General features: G+C 55.6%; 1 protein-coding gene across 1 annotated transcript in view; it reads left to right on the top strand.

Moving 5' to 3' along the window:
• The window catches only part of PTPRN2 (protein tyrosine phosphatase receptor type N2), a 611408-nt gene that overhangs the window by 579316 nt on the left and 13255 nt on the right, over positions 1-18837 (top strand). The window contains exons 18-21 of the mRNA XM_025291953.3: positions 6650-6769; positions 7790-7956; positions 12647-12700; positions 15678-15742. Coding sequence (XP_025147738.2) covers positions 6650-6769; positions 7790-7956; positions 12647-12700; positions 15678-15742 — 406 coding nt within the window. The remainder of the gene's footprint in view (positions 1-6649; positions 6770-7789; positions 7957-12646; positions 12701-15677; positions 15743-18837) is intronic.

Below are 18837 nucleotides of genomic sequence, written 5' to 3'. Positions count from 1 at the left end.
TCTTCGCATCAGGTGGCCAAAGTATTGGAGCTTCAGCTTTAACCTCATTCCGTCCAATGAATATTCAGGACTGATTTCCTTTAGGATTGACTGGTTGGATCTCCTTGTTGTCCAAGGGACTCTCAAGAGTCTTCTCCAGCAACACAGTTTGAAAGCATCCATTCTTTGGGTCCCAACCTTCTTTATGGTCCAGGTTTCACATCCATACACAAAAACCATAGCTATACAGACTTTTGTCAGCAAAGTAATGTCTCTACTTTTTAATATGCTATTTAGGTTGTTCATAGCTTTTCTTCCAAGGAGCAAGCATCTTTTAATTTCATGGCTGCAGTCACCATCTGCGGTGATTTTGGAGCCCAAAAAATAAAGTCTGTCACTGTTTCCATTGTTTCCCCATCTATTTCCCATGAAGTGATGGGACCAGATGCTATGATCTTTGTTTTCTGAATGTTGAGTTTTAAGCCAACTTTTTCACTCTCCTCTTTCACTTTCATCAAGAGGCTCTTTAGTTCTTCACTTTCTGCCATAAGGGTGATGTCATCTGCATATCTGAGGTTATCGATATTTCTCCCGGCAATCTTGATTCCAGCTTGTGCTTCATCCAGCCTGGCATTTTGAATGATGTACTCTGCATAGAAGTTAAATAAGCAGGATTATCTGATTAAATTAAAGGACTACAGGAATTGAGGACTGTGAGTTTCCTAAGAAAAACCTGATCTTTTGTTTCTGTGTTTCAGAAGCATTTTAACCACAGGCCCTAGATTTTCTAGGACGTTTTTCTTCAAACATTTGTTCTGATTGAATTTTCTGCACATGAATTCACAAACCTTTATAGATAAAAGAAAACTTTTGTCAGATCATCTTACGTCAAGGTGGGATTTGGGAAACGTGCCATGTGTGTGATTGGGCATGGCGTGCCTGGCACCCAGATATATGTGTGTCCTCCCACCGGGCGTGTGGGTCAGAGCTCAGGCTGGCGTGAAAAACACAGCCTGGGTTTCCTTTTTAACTGATTCTTACGGCCCTCAGCAGAAAACATCCTGCTTTCGTGTGTGATATCAGCTCCCTCATCTGTCTTTCCCTTCTTCTTTCTTTAATTCTTTTTCATTCATTCTTTGACTTTTTCTCCTCTTTTCTCCTCCTTCTTCCCTTGGTTCACAAGTGGATCTGATTCATCTACGTCGGGTCCTGGTTTTGAAACGATGACAGCCTGAGTGGCGCTTTTGCCTAAGACGTCAACGCGTGTATTAAACGTGAAACGTGCACACAGCCCAGGGGCTGTAAGTGCTCCTAAGCGACAGCATGTCTGGCCTCAGGCGGCTTCCCACACAGCCGAGAACCTGGCAGAAACACCTCTGCGGCAGCTGCATGAGGCTCAAGGGAACAGGCAGCTTGGTCTGTGCGTGGCCTCGCTGTGGAGATGCTTGAGTGGCACACACGAGCCGCCTCGCCTCTGCTCAGAGAGAAGCGGGCCATTCTGTCTTTGCAAAAGGACGCTTGCTGGACTCCAGTGAACGGGCAAGTGTTTCTAGGTAGATGCCTCTCCTTCCTGCCTGGGCACAAACACAGCTGGCGGGAAAGCAGCCAGAGGGGCTGCTACAGTTTATCAGCATCGGGACTGACTTGAGCTCAGGTCACATTTTTTTTTAAGATTCATTTATTTGCTTATTTATTTCTAGATGCTCTGGGCCTTCGTTGGCTCACTCAGGCTTTCCCTGGTTGTGACGAACAAGGACTACTCTCTAGTGTTGGGGCGCAGGCTTGTCACTGTAGGGCCTCCCCTTGTTGCCGAGCACAGGCTCAGTAGCTGCGCTGCACGAGCTTAGCGGCTCCGTGCTATGTGGGATCCTCTGGACCAGGGATTGAACCCGTGTCCCCTGGATTGGCAGGCCGACTGTTAACCACTGGACCACCAGGGAAGCCCTGGGTCCGATCTTAATATCTGCGAGACTCCTTCCTCCCTGCTCAGCCCTTCCTGAGGGTCAGGATTAAGTATTGGCTTTGCTCCCGTTACTTTGGGGTTTTACCTGCGAAGGAGGCCCATGCTGACTGATTTGTTCACAGAGGAACAAACCAGGTGGGTTTGTGTTATGAGTCCTGCATCGAGACATAGTGAAGATTTCGTCACCTTCATTCATGTTTAGCCAGATCGCCAGCTGCCTCACTCACAGCTTGACTCAGGACCGGTGACTGTGTGGCGGAAACAGACCCGAGGCTGGGAGACTTCAGGGCAGGCTTCTTACGACTGTCCTCTGGACAGCGCGGGAGCAGGACTGGGGGTCTGCTCTGCAGAAGGTGCTCAGACACTGCTGTTTTCTCTTCTTTAATCGATTTCAGAGTGCGTGGTTCCAGCCGATTGACATAAAATGTGTTCTCAGAGCCCTTTGTCAGCATGCTCACTGCCAGGCTTAAGCTGATCTCTCCTCCACCTGAAAAGAAGTTGGCAGCGGAAACGAATCATGCGTCAGGGATGGAGGGGCATGCTCGGCCTGCTCTGGAGAAAAGCTGTCTCCACTTCACGTAGCGGCCGCTGCAGCAGGCGTGCAAACAGCACATGGGCTTTCAAGAGGCACGTGTCTGCACCGAACAGGTCCTGGGAGGACTCTGCCAGGCGAGCCTTTGATAGCGTTTTCTTTGAGTTCTCTTTTCAGAGAGGCAGTCAAATGGTCTCTTTTTAAAATATGTATTGTTTTCAACTAAGCATCAACTATAATAAAGCCTGGCGCCAGATGCCTTGGAGGTAGAGCTGGCAGCCAGACGGGCTGCCGTCTTCAAGGAGCTGACAGTCTGGTGGAAGAAAGCCGTGCCCACACAGACGAGAGCAGAACAAGGTGGAGGGGGCTTCACAGGACGTGCGGGGAAGGGGAGGGGACGCGTGCCCCCGGAGGGACCAGAGCTCCTTGCAGAGCAGGCGGCCCCAGACTTGACCTGTCCACGCAGACCGCCTGCCTTTAATCAGGCTTCAATGCACTCCGAAGGAGTTTTTTGTTGTTTTTTTTTTTTGCTATACACTTGGTACTCAAGAAAGACTTCGGGTGAAGAGAATCTACAGTTTCCTTCCGTCTGGTGTAATTCGATGAATAAAAGAAGGTTCGAACGGACATGTCCCGAGTCCTGCGGACGATTCGGGGCCTGGCATAGAAGCCGGGCCTTGGTGAGTGTGTTCGTTTCCTGCGGTGCCATGACAGATTTCCACAAATGGAGCGGCCGAAAGCTGCAGAAGCATGCTCCCTCTCAGTTCCAGAGGCCGAGTCCAGCCCTGGTGCCGGCAGGGCTGTTCTCCCGGCTCCGAAGCACCGAGACGAGGCTCCGTCCTGCTCGCAGGGACTGCGTGTTCCGGCAGCACCATCCTTGCGTTCAGCCCGCGTCTCCCTCCTTTGTGCTCAATTTGGCCCCACCCTGATGCATCGGAACCTCGCCTTCTTATCCCGGTGACATCTGCAGAGACCCTCTTTGCAAATCAGGCCGCCATCATCGGTGGCAGGGGTTAAGACGTCAGCGTGTCATTTCAGGGACAAAGTCCAGCCCACAGCCAAGAGCAGCGCGGCGTTTCTTTTTTAACCAACTGTTGGTGAACTTGCTGTTGTTTAGTCGCTCAGTCGGGTCTGCCTCTGTGACCCCGTGGACTGTGGCTCACCAGGCCCCTCTGTCCATGGGCGTCTCCAGGCCAGAATACTGGAGTGGGTCACCATTTCCTCCTCCAGGAGACCTTCCTGACCCAGGAATCCAACCCACCTGTCCTGTCCAACGTCTCCTGCACTGCAGGCAGACTTTACCTGTCCTGATTCGCCTGGGAAGCTTACTCATTTGGATGAAACAGCCGCCAAAGTGCATGTTCCGCGTCATGCACGCCCAGGTCTGAACTGCTGCGTGTTAGCCCTTCCACGTGCCCGGGTCTGATGGCCGTGAACGGGCTCCTGTGCTCGGCCGTGTCAGCTGTGTTATCATCACGTGTCCCTTCCCTGGGTGGCCTCTGAGTGCCACAGACGGGCTGGGGGTGTAGGTCGTCGCCGGTGTGTTTTATGAAAGCCCAGGACCCCTGAGGCCAAGCTACTGGTTAAGAACCTGCCTGCCAGTGCAGGAGACGTAAGAGATGCGGGTTCAGTCCCTGGGTTGGGAAGGATCCCCTGGGGAAGGGAATGGCAACCCACTCCGGTATTCTTGCCTGGAGAATCCCAGGGACAAAGGGGCCTGGCGGGCTACAGTCCATGGAGTCGCACAGAGTCGGACACGACTGAGCATCTGAGCGCAGCCCAGGACCCCTGAGCCGCCGCCCCGACTCCCATGACACGCCCGCTGGTGAAGCAGCGACGTTGCCACCGGGGCCCGTCGCTCCCCGCCGCCACCGCCAGGTGATCGCGGGCGTTCAGGGTGGCCTTTCACAGCTGGTGCCGGGCGTCTGAGGAGACACTCAGGAGAAGGGGCATTTCTGGTTGTTCTCCAAGCACAGCACCGGGACCTGTCCTTGGGATCCCCGCCCAAGATCATGTTTCATCTGACCCAGGACCGGCAGTGCCTGCCTCCTGTTTGGGAGAAGGAACCCACTTTTTGCCACCGAAAGATGTTACGGCCCGATCCCCCTCCCCCTGCCGTGGCCTGTGGTGTCCTGACCTGTGTTAGGTGCCCAGTAACTGTGCCGCATGCTCCACGGCACTGTGCTGTCTGAGCCCTAACCAAACGGGAAGTGTAGAAAGTGCCGTTTCTGGTATCAACCATCCGCTCTTCGGCTCAGCAAAGCCGCTGCTTCAGGGGACCACAGCAGGATCAGAGAGGACTCCAGGCTGCTGCCGGCTTCCTTGAAGAGAGTGCAGGAGGTATCTCAAAGATGGGGCATAGAAGTCGTGCCTTTCTCTTGCCGGGCACAACCCTGTGAAACTGACCCGGAAAGAGTGTGATCTCCCATCCAGAAACGGACCCTACGTGACCGGGACTTTCACCAGACCCTGTGTTCCCTCCAAAGCCCACCGTGGATTCCCTGGTGTGCCCTGAAGTCCAGCCCTGTGAGCAGGGCACCGCGGTGGGAGGTGGGCAGGGAGTGGGTGCCCAAGCGGGTGAGACAGCTTCGATTTAATCAGTCCCTCTCTGCTTCCACACGGTGACCTAAAAAGAAGTATTATCCCCTGGGGTGCTTTTGGAGTTGTTGGTCTAAATTGTTTCATTTGGATTCACTCTCAACCACACCTTCAGAAAGCCCCGAGCGTCCCTGGACGGAAGGAACCTCGGTGGGGAGGGCTTCCTGATTCCACACTTGGGGGTACAGCAGAGCCTCGGTGATTAGTTTATGGCCCAGATCATTGTGTTTTTATTACACTCATAAAACCTGTGTTTCTGCTCATTTTCCTAATGGCTTCAATGAGCTTCCGTACCTTCTCCAGGCACATTAAACCACGGCGTGCGAGAAGGGCCGATTAGGGCCAGTCTGGGAGCCGGCAAAGCTTAGAGCAGGGCATCCGCCTTGAGCTGTTGGATTTGCACTGAAGAAGAAGGGAGCGTGTGGGCTCGAGCGCAATTCCTATTTGTGTGGCTCTTTTGTAAACATCGCAGCAAGTCCCATTAAATTCCACCGCAGATGATACACCATGAGGGGCCTTAAGAATATTAGCTGTTTCTATCACGGGGGTGGGATGAACCAATATTAAAAGAGACTATATCGTGCACACATCTGACTTTCAGAATATAATTTAAAGGGGAACTTAGTAACAAGAACATGACGAGAAAGCATTTAATACCCGAGTTATGTGGATTTTATAAACTACAAGATCTTAATCGGATTGTTAAATCTATGTTTTCAAGAAATGGAAGCTCAGATACAAACTTCACGTCTAGATGCAGTTGTTTATAAAATCTTCTGAGAAGTTAGCGTAACCCAGCACAGGGAATGCGGAGACTTCGTCACTGCACTTAACGTGCCAGCAGGTCCTCAGGCTGCTCGGAGATCCCTTAGAATCAGTGAGTTGAGCGACTGAGCGCCACGTGCACGGCCACCAGCTGTGACACGTGTCTGAAAAGGAGCCGAGTTCGAGGGCCTCTGTGTCTTCACCGGGTCTGGTGTTCAAATGTGGTCCATTTGCGCATCCTGGAGCTGGTGTAGGGGCTGCGGTGGACGACTGTCCGTTCAGGATGCCCTCTCCTTTGGGCAGAGCTGCTGTATTTTGGTAGAAATGGGCACACACTCTCTGTAACGCACGTGGGCAGGAATCTTCCAGAGTCAGCTTCGGGTGGGATAGCAGCTCCACAAAGCAGACCACTTCTCTGGCCCCACGGTGGCGACGAGCACACACACGTGCCAGTGACTTCCCCCCGGGTCCCTCACAACAGCGGCGTGTCCGAGCCGGCAGGCTGCCCGCCTGGGGCCCAGCACGGGATGCCCAGTGGCCTGTTTGTGGCGCATCAGAGACCGGCAGGGAGGACCCGTGGCTGAGCAGAGCAGGGAACCCAGGGGGTGTTAAGGCGTGGAACGGGTTTACTACATCCTGTTTGCAACGTCTCCTGGAACGTGCAGGCTGTGGGCCCGTGGACTCAGCTGCAAAGGCAGAGCGCACCGCCTGAGGAACCAGTTTCCCGGGGACGGGCCCGCGTGCGCCGTGCGTGTGCGGCGCTGACTCCGCACGTGGCGGGCTCGGCGCCTCACCCGCGTCTTGGTCCGCAGATGGTGTGGGAGAGCGGCTGCGTGGTCATCGTCATGCTGACGCCCCTCTCGGAGAACGGCGTCCGGCAGTGCTACCACTACTGGCCGGACGAGGGCGCCAGCCTCTACCACGTCTACGAGGTACCTCCCAGGGCGCCGCCGGCGTGGCAGGGGGTGTGCAGCTGTGGGCGGGCCGTCCTGGGCAGACCCCGGGCCCACGTCCCTGGACGCCCCAGGAGGTTTGCCCAGCCCTGCGGTCAGCAGACCCTGCAGACAGCCGTGCCACGGGAACTCTGCCAGAAATGGCGTGGTTTCCATTTTTAAATTCCGTGAATCCAAATTCAGCCAGAAAGCACCCAAGAAAGGACCTCGCGGGGGCCTGTTTTCAGGAAGCAGCCTTGTTGACCCTGGTTCTTCGCGGCCAGCCTGCACCCCGGCTCCCGCTGCTTCCCGGGCCCTGTGTCTGTAGCGCCCACTCGGCCTTTTGATTCGCGGGTCCCCTGCTGGGCAGCTCGGTTCCTCGGCTGGCTTCTTGCCCACATCAAGAAGGAAGTGAATAACTTCGGGCAGTTACACCAACACCAGAGTGTGCCTCCGACTTTGTTTCCCATTGAAATTCGTCAGAACACCAGAGTCCCTCAGGAGGGCTGGCCTCAGACGCCCGGATGTTCCCCTCTAAGCTGGTCATGGTTTTGGGGTCCCCGCCCTGGGCTCCCAGCGCTCACGGCCTGGCAGCGTCTATACGAACCTTTCGGTTTCGTCTTTCTGCAGCTGGGTGGGGCCTCTCTTATGAAAGGCCAGTGAGAATAGAACCCCGTTTTGAGTTTTTGTCCAAAAGTATAATTTTTTTCTGGTGAATTTTCTTGGAAGTTTATATGGCTTAGAAAAGACAGAAAGTGGACTCATTTTGATCGTAACGCATTTTTTCCCAATAATTTGACTATTTTGCCCCTGAGTGACATGTAAACACAAAAAGCACAAAGTGACCTTTTGTGTAAACCGTGTTGAACTTGGAAAGCTGGACAGGCCCCCTGCCTGCCATGTGCAGTCTGCCCTCAGGGTCCCCAGCCCTCTCCCCCAAAGTGGCTCCACGCCCGGGGAGCCGGGCCCCAGCCGACATGCTCTCTGCCCCGCCCCTGCCCTGTCCGCTCCCCCCACCAGGTGCATCTGGTCTCTGAGCACATCTGGTGCGAGGATTTCCTCGTGAGGAGCTTCTACCTGAAGAACCTGCAGACCAGCGAGACGCGCACAGTGACACAGTTCCACTTCCTGAGCTGGTGTGACCAGGGGCTGCCTTCCTCCACCAGGTCCCTCCTGGATTTCCGCAGGTAAGACCCGCGGCCCGCCAGTGGGGTAGCACACTCGGGTTGTCCCCAGAGAGAGAGGACATCTGGGTCTGAGGGACTGTTTGCTGTAAGACGTGCCGTCTGTCTTATGCTTGTCCGTCACAGGTACATCCGTGTTATCTGCAGAGGAGAGGAGGAGGCAGATTGTGGTAACTCACATGTTGGTTGCAAGGCGTCTGTAGCTTTAGAGGTGTTAGACGCTAGGGGGGCTGGGTATCTTAGAATTCTGGAAATGTGGCCATGGTTATCAGTAAGATTCTTCAGTGGGGCAGAATTCCTGGGGTTCATATTTCACAAGGTATGGATGAATACAGCCCGGAGTTCTGGCTACTCAGCTGCTTAGAGATGGTGGTGAGAATGAGGCCCAGATGACTAGCTAATGGGTGACCTTGGATAAACGCCTGGCCTGGGGTCACACGTAACCCTGTATCTGTGGTGCAGTTTTGAAACGGACTGTTTTAAACATCTAGAAAGAAAATGAGCGTGTTGAGGGCTACCCAGAGCCATGCTCTACGCTCCCTGGAACCTCTCTTACATGTTACTGATTGGAAGTAGGCTCCCAGTAAACCTTCAAAGCAGGAAATTGGAGAGTCAAGACAAAACACGCTGTAACGCACTTGAATTGCGCGTGATGGGAATTGACTTGTGTCTGAACAGTTGGCAGACACGTGTTCACAGACACGTGTTCACAGACACGTGTTCACAGACACGTGTTCACAGACACGTGTTCACAGACACGTGGCCCTGGGTGTGGCAAGTGCTGCTGTCCTCAAGCTGGGCTTCCAGCATAAAGCTGGGTTTCTTCAATTGGGGCAGATTCTGCAGCTTACTTTGATACCACTTCTCTTCCTTTTAGTCCACTTTGGAAAAACAAAGCAGGGTTTGTTTTCTCTTTTTTACTGGATAATCCTTTGTATCAAATAGCACGTGAAACAGCTCCCGGAGAGACACTTGCTTGGCGTCACACCCGTCACCCTCAGTCCGTCCCCAGGGAGGCAGGGGGCGCATGGCACACACCCAGACGTGCCCCCCGCCCCCACCCATCCCAATCGCCTGGTCATTTTTTACATTTTCTTAATACAAGTTTATTTCTAAAAACCTCGCTTAGAGCCCATTTCCTGATAGAATCTTCAAAAAGCGGTCAGTACTGGCAGAACGGGTGCAGCTGCGCAGCCGGCCACCCCCGCGCTCCGGCGGGCGTACTTGCTCATATGTGCCTAGGGGCGTGTTTCTAGCTCCACACCCGTGTGTGGAATCGGACAATCCACAACCCACCCTCTGTGTGTGCAGTGCGTCGGAAGACAGAGCGGATTCCCCCGCTTCCCTCTCTCCAGAGTCCCAGGAGACAGGGCCCGAGAAGGTTTCGGGAAATGAGATGCGTACGGGCCCGCGGGCCCATCTCGCTGGGGAAGGCCGGCCCGCCCTCAGCAACGGTCGGGGCTGCTCACGTGGCCCCAGGCCTTGGTCTCGTCACATCCTCAGGGCGCGTGGCGCTCACACACGGTCGCTACTCTGTGACTCTCTGTCCGGCAGAGGAGACGGCTGGGAAGACGCTGGTCACTGCAGGGCAGTGGGCTGCGGGGCCCCCTCTGAACAATAGACGCAGCTCATTCCCTCTCTGGCCGAGCGCGTTCATCAGAGACCGAGATGTGTAATTAAATATTTCTGGCGCCCAGAGGGAGCACATTTACACTTTAAAGAGAAACTGCTAAGCTAAGAGATAATTAGCATCACATGCGAGGGCTTTGCTCTAGAACTCTCTCCGTCTCTGCCTCTCTCTCGTGGCTGTGTGCGCTGACAGCCACTAACGCCGCTCTCTGTAGAAACGGACAAGCCTTACTTTGCCAGCTAATTAGCGGTGGCCAGTGTCATTTTTGTGATGTTGCAGCTAGTAATATGAGCCCAGTTGCATAGTCACAAAAGTGATCATTGGAAACTGTGACTTTGCTGCAGGGGCAGTGTGGGAAGCCCCCTTTCTGAGCCTCTCACGCCCTCTGGCCTTTGCTTGCTGGTGGTTGCATGGCGGTTCCCTCTCACGCAGTGACCCACGGGTCGGTTTGTATCACTAACCGTTCTCTCTCGGCGAATTCCTCCTGTTGCAGTATACGCGGTCGCCACTTTTCTCAATGTTTGGCCTCTTGCTGACTGACGATTTGTTCCAGTAAAGTAAACCAGACAGCCGTGCGTTGCTCTTCTCCATGAATAACCCGCGTCTCTGTCTCGGGTCGACCAGATGGACGCTGTGTGGACTCTGTGCTGCTTCTGCTTTGCCCTTTGTGATGTTCTGTGTGGTAATAACACAAGTGCCTGGTTCTCTGTGATAAACTTCTCCACCGCAGCAGCACCCCAGACCTCCCTGCTCGCCTCCTTGGTTACTCATGGCTGTCGACAAGTAGGGTTAGCACAGGGCGGGGCTGGCGTGGATGTCAAAGTGCAGTGAGACCTCCCTGGGGGCCCCCCGAGGCAGCCGGTCACAACACACGTGCAAGAATAACACTTTAGACAGGTGCCACAGGAGAGGCCGGGACTGCAGGCACGGGGAAGCCAGTGCAGCCAGGAACCCGCGTCTCAGCGACGAGTCTTAGCCAGGGAGGCGATGCTCACTGTGTTCTGCCAAAGGGCGGCCTGACCAGCTGTACAGGAAGCTCCGCTGGTCTGCCGACTCCCTATGTTATTCTTGGCCAAACCAGCACAGTTTAAAGAAGACTGTCTTCGTGTTCTGTTTATTTCTTTGTTAATGGACCCGTTTGTGCTTGGTCCCATCAGAAAAAAAAATGAGCAAAACTGGGTGACTGACCAAAAGTTGGGTTTAGCCTATAGAAACACGGGCAGGACCTTCAGGCAGGAAATATAACTGGAGGGGCCCAGCCAAGGTGGTCCACACATTAAGGATGTGGACACTAAGAAGGGTCCAGGATGACTCGCCCTCCGAAGGCACCGGGCCTGTAGCGGCAAGCCGCCCCAGCTCCTGGCTCCACACATACACACAGTGCATGCATCACGCCTGACACACGCCTGTGCACACGCACACACATAACCTGTATGGGGCTGGCGGGCTCCCCTCCGCTCACACTTGAGGCACGTCCTCGGGGTCCGGCATCTGTTTTGTCAGAGCTGAAGCTCCCGTTGCCTTGACAACCGGAGTCCGGAAAGGGAGGTTTAGAAGGAGGAGTGGGCGGGTCTGTTTTCCAATATCTTTCATCCTCAGAGGGCAGAGCACTTTCTGGGGACCGCATGCCCGTGCGCCCTCAGCTCTGAGCCATCCTCTCCCTCTGCCCCGAGCCTTGGCCCGGCTGCCAGCCCAAGCAGGGAGCCGCTGCTTCAGTGGCGACTGCATGGCCTCAGGGAGCAGCCTGCGCGCCCGGTCCTCACCTCCAGCCGGAGGGCTGGGCCCAGGCGTGGCCACCTCCAGGCCCGTCTCACCGGGACTGCACAGCCAGGCCCGCCGGCCCTGCTGCTGCTCAGGAGGGTGGGGCCTCCCTTAGAGGCACCTGTTCTGTTCAGGCCACAGTGTAAGTGGGAGCTCAGCCCAGCTCCGATGTCTGGGCATTAGCGTCATTTTACGTGATTCTGGAATACCCCTCAGCTCCTCCATCAGACCCCAGCCTGGGCTTCCTCCCAGCCCCACACCATCTCAGGCTTCCATGGCAAAAGGACCCACTGAGTGAAAGTCCACGTTCAGCTATCTCCGTGCTGAGCGGACAAGCCTTAGCAGAGAAATGTGACGTTTTCCCATTTCCAGCATGAAGTAAGAGGTTTTTCTCCACCATCATCCTTTTCAAAATTTTATTTTCCGTCTTAAATTGTGTAAATTCACACTCACAGCCCGTCTTACACACCCACTCACACACTTTTCCTTCCAATTAACCAAAGCTCACTGTTTGCTTTTCTTCATTTAGGAAGATTTTCCTAAGAACTTGGATGTACTTTGTAAACATGTTTATGTCTTTCATTGAATTACAAGAAATTTCGAGCTTACACAGTGAATATTAAACTGTGCTCTGTTTTGATTTAGGACTTGGGTACAAAATTCTAATCTATGCTTCTTGTTAATTTGCATAAACTCTGATCTAAAATCTGCACAACAGGGTTGTTTTACATAAAATCAGGTTTATAAAAGTGGAAAAATTTGTCTTGGACATAGTTGAGGTTTCTCCAAAATTTAGATGTCCTTACAAAACTGACAGGTCAAGAAATGTCTTGAAGATGATGTTTTGAGATGTCACGGTAAGAGTACATTTAGTGTGGTGTCTAGACTGTGAGAAATTCAGTGTGTAAGTTGCTGAACTCAAAAATTTCCGTGAAGAGTCTAGACATGCCACAACGACGAAAGTCAAAGGAACTAGAGCAACAGGAGGGAAGGCGGAGGGGACGGGGCGTGGGGGGCCCAAGCCGATGGGCCGGTCGACTCGAGGCCAGAGTTCATGCTTATTAAGGGAAAAGGCAACCTGCGCAAATGTAAGAATTGTTTTCAAAGCTCTGTCTAATAATGTAATATTGGAAAGAAAAATAAACCTTGGAAAATGTGTGTGTAATTTTGCTTTTCTTTGTCAGAACAGGCCATTGGAGAACAATGCCCACAGGAAGGCCTGTCTGCTTTGGCTGCGGCCGTTTGGTGACTGCTGCGGAGCCTAGCGCATCGCCATAACTTCTGTGTCTCTCTTTGTTTCAGAAAAGTAAACAAGTGCTACAGGGGACGCTCTTGTCCAATAATTGTCCACTGCAGGCAAGTACAGCTTCACCCTGGATTACGTGTGTCCGCTGCCTCAAAAGTAAACACTGTTGGATGTAGGAGCTCAGCTTCCTAATTGCTTAATAACATATCTGACTGGTGCTTCTTAAGGAAGCAGAGGATAATAGCTTATTTTATGCTACACCTCCCGGGGCCGCTACACAAGCACCTTGAGATGGTGTGCGTGTGCTGTCAGCCCAACACCCTTTGCAGACATGTGGGACCTGTGCCACGCACTCGGGGCCACTGGCGGACGGGACAGAACCTGGAATCAAGGAGTGGCCTTTGGGTGGAAGTTCAGTGGCTCGTGTCCTTGAGAAGGTTACACCAAGCCTGGAAGAGAGAGCCCCTGGAAGAGAGCTCCCTGCAAGGGTGGGCTCCGCCCCTGCCGGCACCAGTGAAGAAGTGTGCTCTGTCTTCCAGAATGTCTCACAGACTGTTCCCTCTGCCTGGGATAAGAACTAGGTCTCCAAAGACCAAACACCAAGTCTGCCCATTCCGTCAAGAGTGTGTGCATGCGTGTGTGTACGTGCCCTAGTCTGAGTGTGTGTCTGTGCATGTGTCTGGGTGTGCATTTCTGAGTGTGTGCATCCATCTGAGTGTGTGCGTGTGTGTGCATGCATCTGAGTGTGTGTCTCAGTGTCTGTGCATCTGCATGTGTGAGAATGTGTCTGAGTGTGTATGTGAGTGCATGCACACATCTGAGTGTGCACCTGTGTGGGTGCATATGTGAGTGTGTCTGAGTGTGTGTGAGTGTGTATGTGAGTGCATGCACACATCTGAGTGCACCTGTGTGGGTGTGTATGTGAGTGTGTGTGTCTGAGTGTGTGAGTGTGTATGTGAGTGCATGCACACATCTGAGTGTATCTGTGTGGGTGCGTATGTGAGTGTGTGTGTCTGTGTGTGTTTGAGTGTGTATGTGAGTGCATGCACACATCTGAGTGTATCTGTGTGGGTGTGTATGTGAGTGTGTGTGTCTGTGTGTTTGAGTATGTATGTGAGTACATGTGCCTGTCTGTGTGCAGCTGTGTGGGTGTGTATGTGAGTGTGTGTGTCTGAGTGTGTGTGTTTGAGTGTGTATGTGAGTGCATGCACACATCTGAGTGTATCTGGGTGTGTATGTGAGTGTGTGTGTCTGAGTGTGTTTGAGTGTGTATGTGAGTGCATGCGCCTGTGTGCAGCTGTGTGGGTGTGTATGTGAGTGTGTGTGTCTGCGTGGGTATGGGTGTTTGAGTGTGTATGTGAGTGCATGCACACATCTGAGTGCACCTGTGTGGGTGTGTATGTGAGTGTGTGTGTCTGAGTGTTTGAGTGTGTATGTGAGTGCATGCACACATCTGAGTGCACCTGTGTGGGTGTGTATGTGAGTGTGTCTGAGTGTGTGAGTGTATGTGAGTGCATGCACACATCTGAGTGTATTTCTGTGGGTGTGTATGTGAGTGTGTCTGCGTGGGTGTGAGTGTGTATGTGAGTGCACGCACACATCTGAGTGTGCCCCTGTGTGGTGTGTATGTGTGTGTGTGTGAGTGTGTATGTGAGTGCACGCACACATCTGAGTGTGCCCCTGTGTGGTGTGTATGTGTGTGTGTCTGAGTGTGTGAGTGTGTATGTGAGTGCACGCACACATCTGAGTGTGCCCCTGTGTGGTGTGTATGTGTGTGTGTCGTGTGTGTCCCTGAGGGAGGAGGAGTACAGAGTGGTTTGGGTCCCTGGGAAGTGGACCAGAACACCCTTGACCCGCCCAAGGAGCAGCTCCAGTTGGCGTTGGTTCCGAGGCTGGTCTGGGAGGAGCCTTCGGTGGCCAGCATGTCACTGGGGCACCAGTGACCTCTGCGTGGCTGTGTCCCCACCCAGTAGTGCTATGCGGAGTGGTTCTCTTTCCACCTGAGCCTTTTTCTGCTCTTTGAGAAATACGTTGACACCAAACCCAGTGACTCTCTGCTGTGAAAGGACAACCTACAGGCTTCTGGGCCACCAGCTGGCCGGCAGGTCTGAGACAGAGCAGACGCGGTGGCCATGCAGGTCCCCGGATCCTGAAACGGAGACGCTTCCCTGCCAAGTCAGCGAGTTCCGCCAGGAGTGCCCATGGGCGGGGGACAGCCTGCTGGGCCGACAGCCCGCTCAGGGCACCAAACGAGGGAGCAGAGACGCCGGGCAGCCCCCGAAAGGCCGCCTTCCTTTCCTCTTGCCGCCTGCTGCTGAGCCACGGCTCGGAACACTCTCACAACCCTCGTCCAGAGGAGGACTTTCCCCTGGGGCCGAGGGAGGCTGCAAGGAGGCTGGAGGAGGTGATGGGGGCGGACGCGCCCGTGGTGGAGCAGATGAATGGGCGGAGGACCGGCCTCCACAGGGTGGGCCTGCCGAGGCCTGCACGCAGCCTTCCTCCCCCGCAGCCAGCCCCCTGCAGACTCCGAATACAAGTGCCGTCCCCTCCGACACTGCAAGCCAGTTCTTTATTTCCTTTTTTCCTGACAAAATTTGCTGAATCTTTGACCAAAGAGGGGAGAAAAAGGGAAGAAAGGAACAAATCAACACAGGCACAATAGCTAATCCATAGTACTGCTGTTACACAGCCTGGAAGAAAGCTTCATCTCCTCCCCTCCCCCTCCCTCCTCCTCCTCCCCTCCCCCTCCCTCCTCCTCCCCTCCCCCTCCCCCCTCCTCCCTTCCCTTCCTTCCCTCCCCCTCCCTCCATTCCCTCCTCACCTTCCTCCCCTCCTTTTCCTCCCTCCACCCTCCCCTCCCTCTCCTCCCTCCCCCTCCCCTCCCCCTCCTCCCTCCCCCCTCCATTCCCTCCTCCCCCTGCCACCCTGACCCCCCACGCCCAGCTCTGTGTCTCTTCCTCTCCAGTTCCCCGCCCTCCCCTCCTCCCATGGGCCCCCTGGACCGCGAGGGCACACGCTGCCGTGGGCACGTGGGGAGTGGGGGCAGCACGGCCTGTCGCGTCCTCATCTCTCTCCTTCCGTTGGCAGTGACGGCGCTGGCAGGAGTGGCACCTACGTCCTGATCGACATGGTTCTCAATAAGATGGCCAAAGGTAAGAGTCGGGTGGCGGCTGCTCTGTGAGGCGCCAGCGGACGGTGTTGCCATGGCAGCCTCGGTGCGGCCGTCACAGAAAGCCATGGGGAAATTAGCCTGTTGTCCCTTTTCTGAATCGCAGGGAAGCTGTTTGCAGCAAGCATGTTCATTTCTGAGGGTCCTCCTTTGTCACCACCTCCACCTGGGGTCGCATGCCGGGCTCAGGGCACAGTGGGCGACCGGCATCCTGTGTTAACATCACAAGTGGGGAGAAGGCCATCTTGATCTTCCAGGGCTGCAGTGCCTCAGAAGAGCCTTAAACAAGCCCTCCCTGTTGTTAGAACTGTATTTGCAAAATTCAGAGCCTAGACTCTCTGGTGGAGACTGTCTCTGCAGGAGCCCCCCTTTATCTCTGGTGGAGACTGTCTCTGAAGTAGCCCCACTTCAGACACCCTGCGTGTAACAGCGTCTGGGTGCTTGGGCTCAGAGGACTATGACCTGAGCACAGACCCTGGGTGAGCTTGTGGCTTGGGTGGGGTTTAGCCCCCGAGAGTGCGGGGACTGAGGGGGCTGGCGGCTCCCCGGTATGCTCCACATGCCAGACCTGTGAGGTGTCCCCTGCGAGGCCAGCGCACTCCAGAGCCAAGTGGGAGATTCCCTTGGACCCACCTCTGGGGGAACCAGGCACATGTCAGTGGGGAGACCCCAGCCTGACCTGCAGGGCCCCTCCTTGTCCTCATCGTCTGGGGACTTGGGAAGGGAGCCCTGGGATGGGCGCCATCTCCCGGTCTCCTTCCCGCCTGAGAAAACCCCATCTCCTCTACGTGGGCACACACCCATGCGCACACTCACACGTGTGTCCTTAGTGGGGGCGCCTCGCTTCCAGGAACCCACCCTTCACCCTTTGCCTGGCAATAAGAGCAGACGCCGGTTGTAGAAATGGGTTTCTATACATCGTCAGACAAGTGCCAGCAACTCTGAAACAGGCGTCTTTCTTACTCCATCTTCTCCTGGTTAAAAGAAAAGCAGAACACACTTCTAGCCCAAGGATATGGTTGCATGAACATGAAACGATGGCCGTCGCGTTTCGCCTGGGACTAGAGAGCATGGGCAGGTGCTGCGCCGCCGGGGCCCAGGCAGCCCCCACCCCGAGGGTGCCTCAGGCTCCCTGCCGGCTTCGGGGTCGGGGGACAGTGGGCCCGGCTCGTGCACCAGAGGCTGTTTCTCACACCCCGAGGCAGCGCAGTGCTGAGGCGTGCAGACAAAGAACCAGCAAACCGGGTGCAGACGACGGCTCTTGATAACGTGGCTTGGTCTTAGAGCTGCAAAGCTAACTCTAGTGGGAAGGTCGTTTGTGCCTCTCTATCTCATCAACTGGGTCTGTCTCTTCATTTGCAAGCGCACAGTTTCTGCGAACCCAGAGTCTCCGCGGGTCTCCTGCCTCCTCCCACCCTTGCCCCTCAACCCCCACCACCAGGCCCAGAGTGCTTCCACCTGCTAAACCAAACACCTTCCGAGACTGTGGGTCGTCTCGCACGTTTGAGGAGACATCTGTGTGTGCAGGCAGGTGACACGCAGCCTCACGGGCACACCGCCACGTGGAGTCCGGCTCCCCCGAGGAGCGGGCCCCAGCAGTGCCGGAGGGGGTCGGTGCCCGGCTCGCTGGTGTGAGAGCACGGGCGCTGAGCGGAGCCACAGCCCAGGGCAGGCGGCGCCTCCCCATCCCAGCTGGGCCCCTGCATCCGGCGGCCGCCCGCCTGCCGCGTCCTGTCAGATTCCACTGCAAGCGCAGGCTGGCGGCAAGAATGTGAGCCCAGCCATGTGGAACCGGCCCGGGGAGGGGGTGGGTGCTGAGCCCTTTCTGAGATCGGGCACCCCTCACTCTGCCCCTGACCTGCTCCCCTCTGCCTGAGGGACCCACACTGAGCCGTCCCCTGACCCGGCCCGGCCGCGGTCTCGGGCAGATCAAAGGGCAGGGCGGCCCCTCGGCCAGCGAGGGGCCCTTTCCCGGGCCGCCCCGGCTAGCGGCCACCAGGGTTTTGTCCTGGGCCGGCCGCACGGCCCCGGGCGGTGGGGGCGCCTTTGTCTGGCCTGAGAAGCCGGAGGCCCGACTGCCCGCCTGTGCTCATCAAATGATCAAAGGCCGCGGGCCTAGACACGAAAGCTTTCTTCCCGTCTCCTTCTCTTAAAAGGAATGAATTGCAAAAGGACCTGAGAAGGCCTCTCCTGCAGCCGGGCCCCGCGTCAGCCCTGGCCCCCGCGGCCGCGGGGACGCTCAGCGGCGGGCCGGACACCGCCCAGGGCCTGGTCTGTTAGCGCTGCTGCTCCGCCAGCTGGAGGGAAAGCAGGAAACCCCGGGAAATCCTTCTGCGTATTTTTCCTGTGGCCCCAAACACATTTCTAACTCAGGGTTAACGTCTTGGGTAGAATCAGGGTTTGGTCGCGTTCCCCTCTCAAGGAGGAAAGTGCAGCAACGCTGCCTTTGCAGCCAAGGCATTTTCCAAGCTGTGCCTTTTACATTTTTGTCCGAGACGTCTCTTTGCCCAGGGTTTTTCCTATTTCGCCACAATTTTTTAAATGAATGGAGAGCACCAGACAGATGGGGGGGCTTCCCAAGAATCACGTTGGCTGGGTTGTCGGGAGGCGGCAGCCTCACTGGCTGCCCCACCGGCTGTGCCGCCTGAGCCCCAGCCACTGGGGTGTCCACGGGCCCGGGCCAGCCTGGGAGCCCGTTCCTTTTGTTTGGCGGGAGCTGCAGGACTGGGATTTCATCGCATGACACAGAGCGTGGGCCCGAGTCCGCAGGTGTGCTCGGAGACGCCCTGGAAGCTCGCGTCGGCTGGGAGCTGCTTCTGAATGGTCTCAGCACGGAGCGTGAGCGGATGTCCAGCGCCTGCGTGGCCGTCTGTCCAGCCCCCGGTCTCCGTCCTCAGCAAGCTCACCCATTTTCCGTTTTCCCCGTCACATGGTGGCATCGGTGAACCTCTCCTCTTCCACGGGGGCGTATAACCTCCCCTGTGCCCCCGTCTCGGTGGCTCCGACGTCTGCAGGGACCTCGAGTGGGTGGAAGCACGCGGGTGTGCCCCTCCGCGTCTGGCTTATCTCTGAGCGTCG

The sequence above is a fragment of the Bubalus bubalis genome, chromosome 8 (genome assembly GCF_019923935.1).
Source record: "Bubalus bubalis isolate 160015118507 breed Murrah chromosome 8, NDDB_SH_1, whole genome shotgun sequence".
NCBI classification, from domain to species: domain Eukaryota; kingdom Metazoa; phylum Chordata; class Mammalia; order Artiodactyla; family Bovidae; genus Bubalus; species Bubalus bubalis.
Note: the sequence above shows the minus strand (reverse complement) of the source record. Positions and strands in the feature narration are given on the sequence as shown.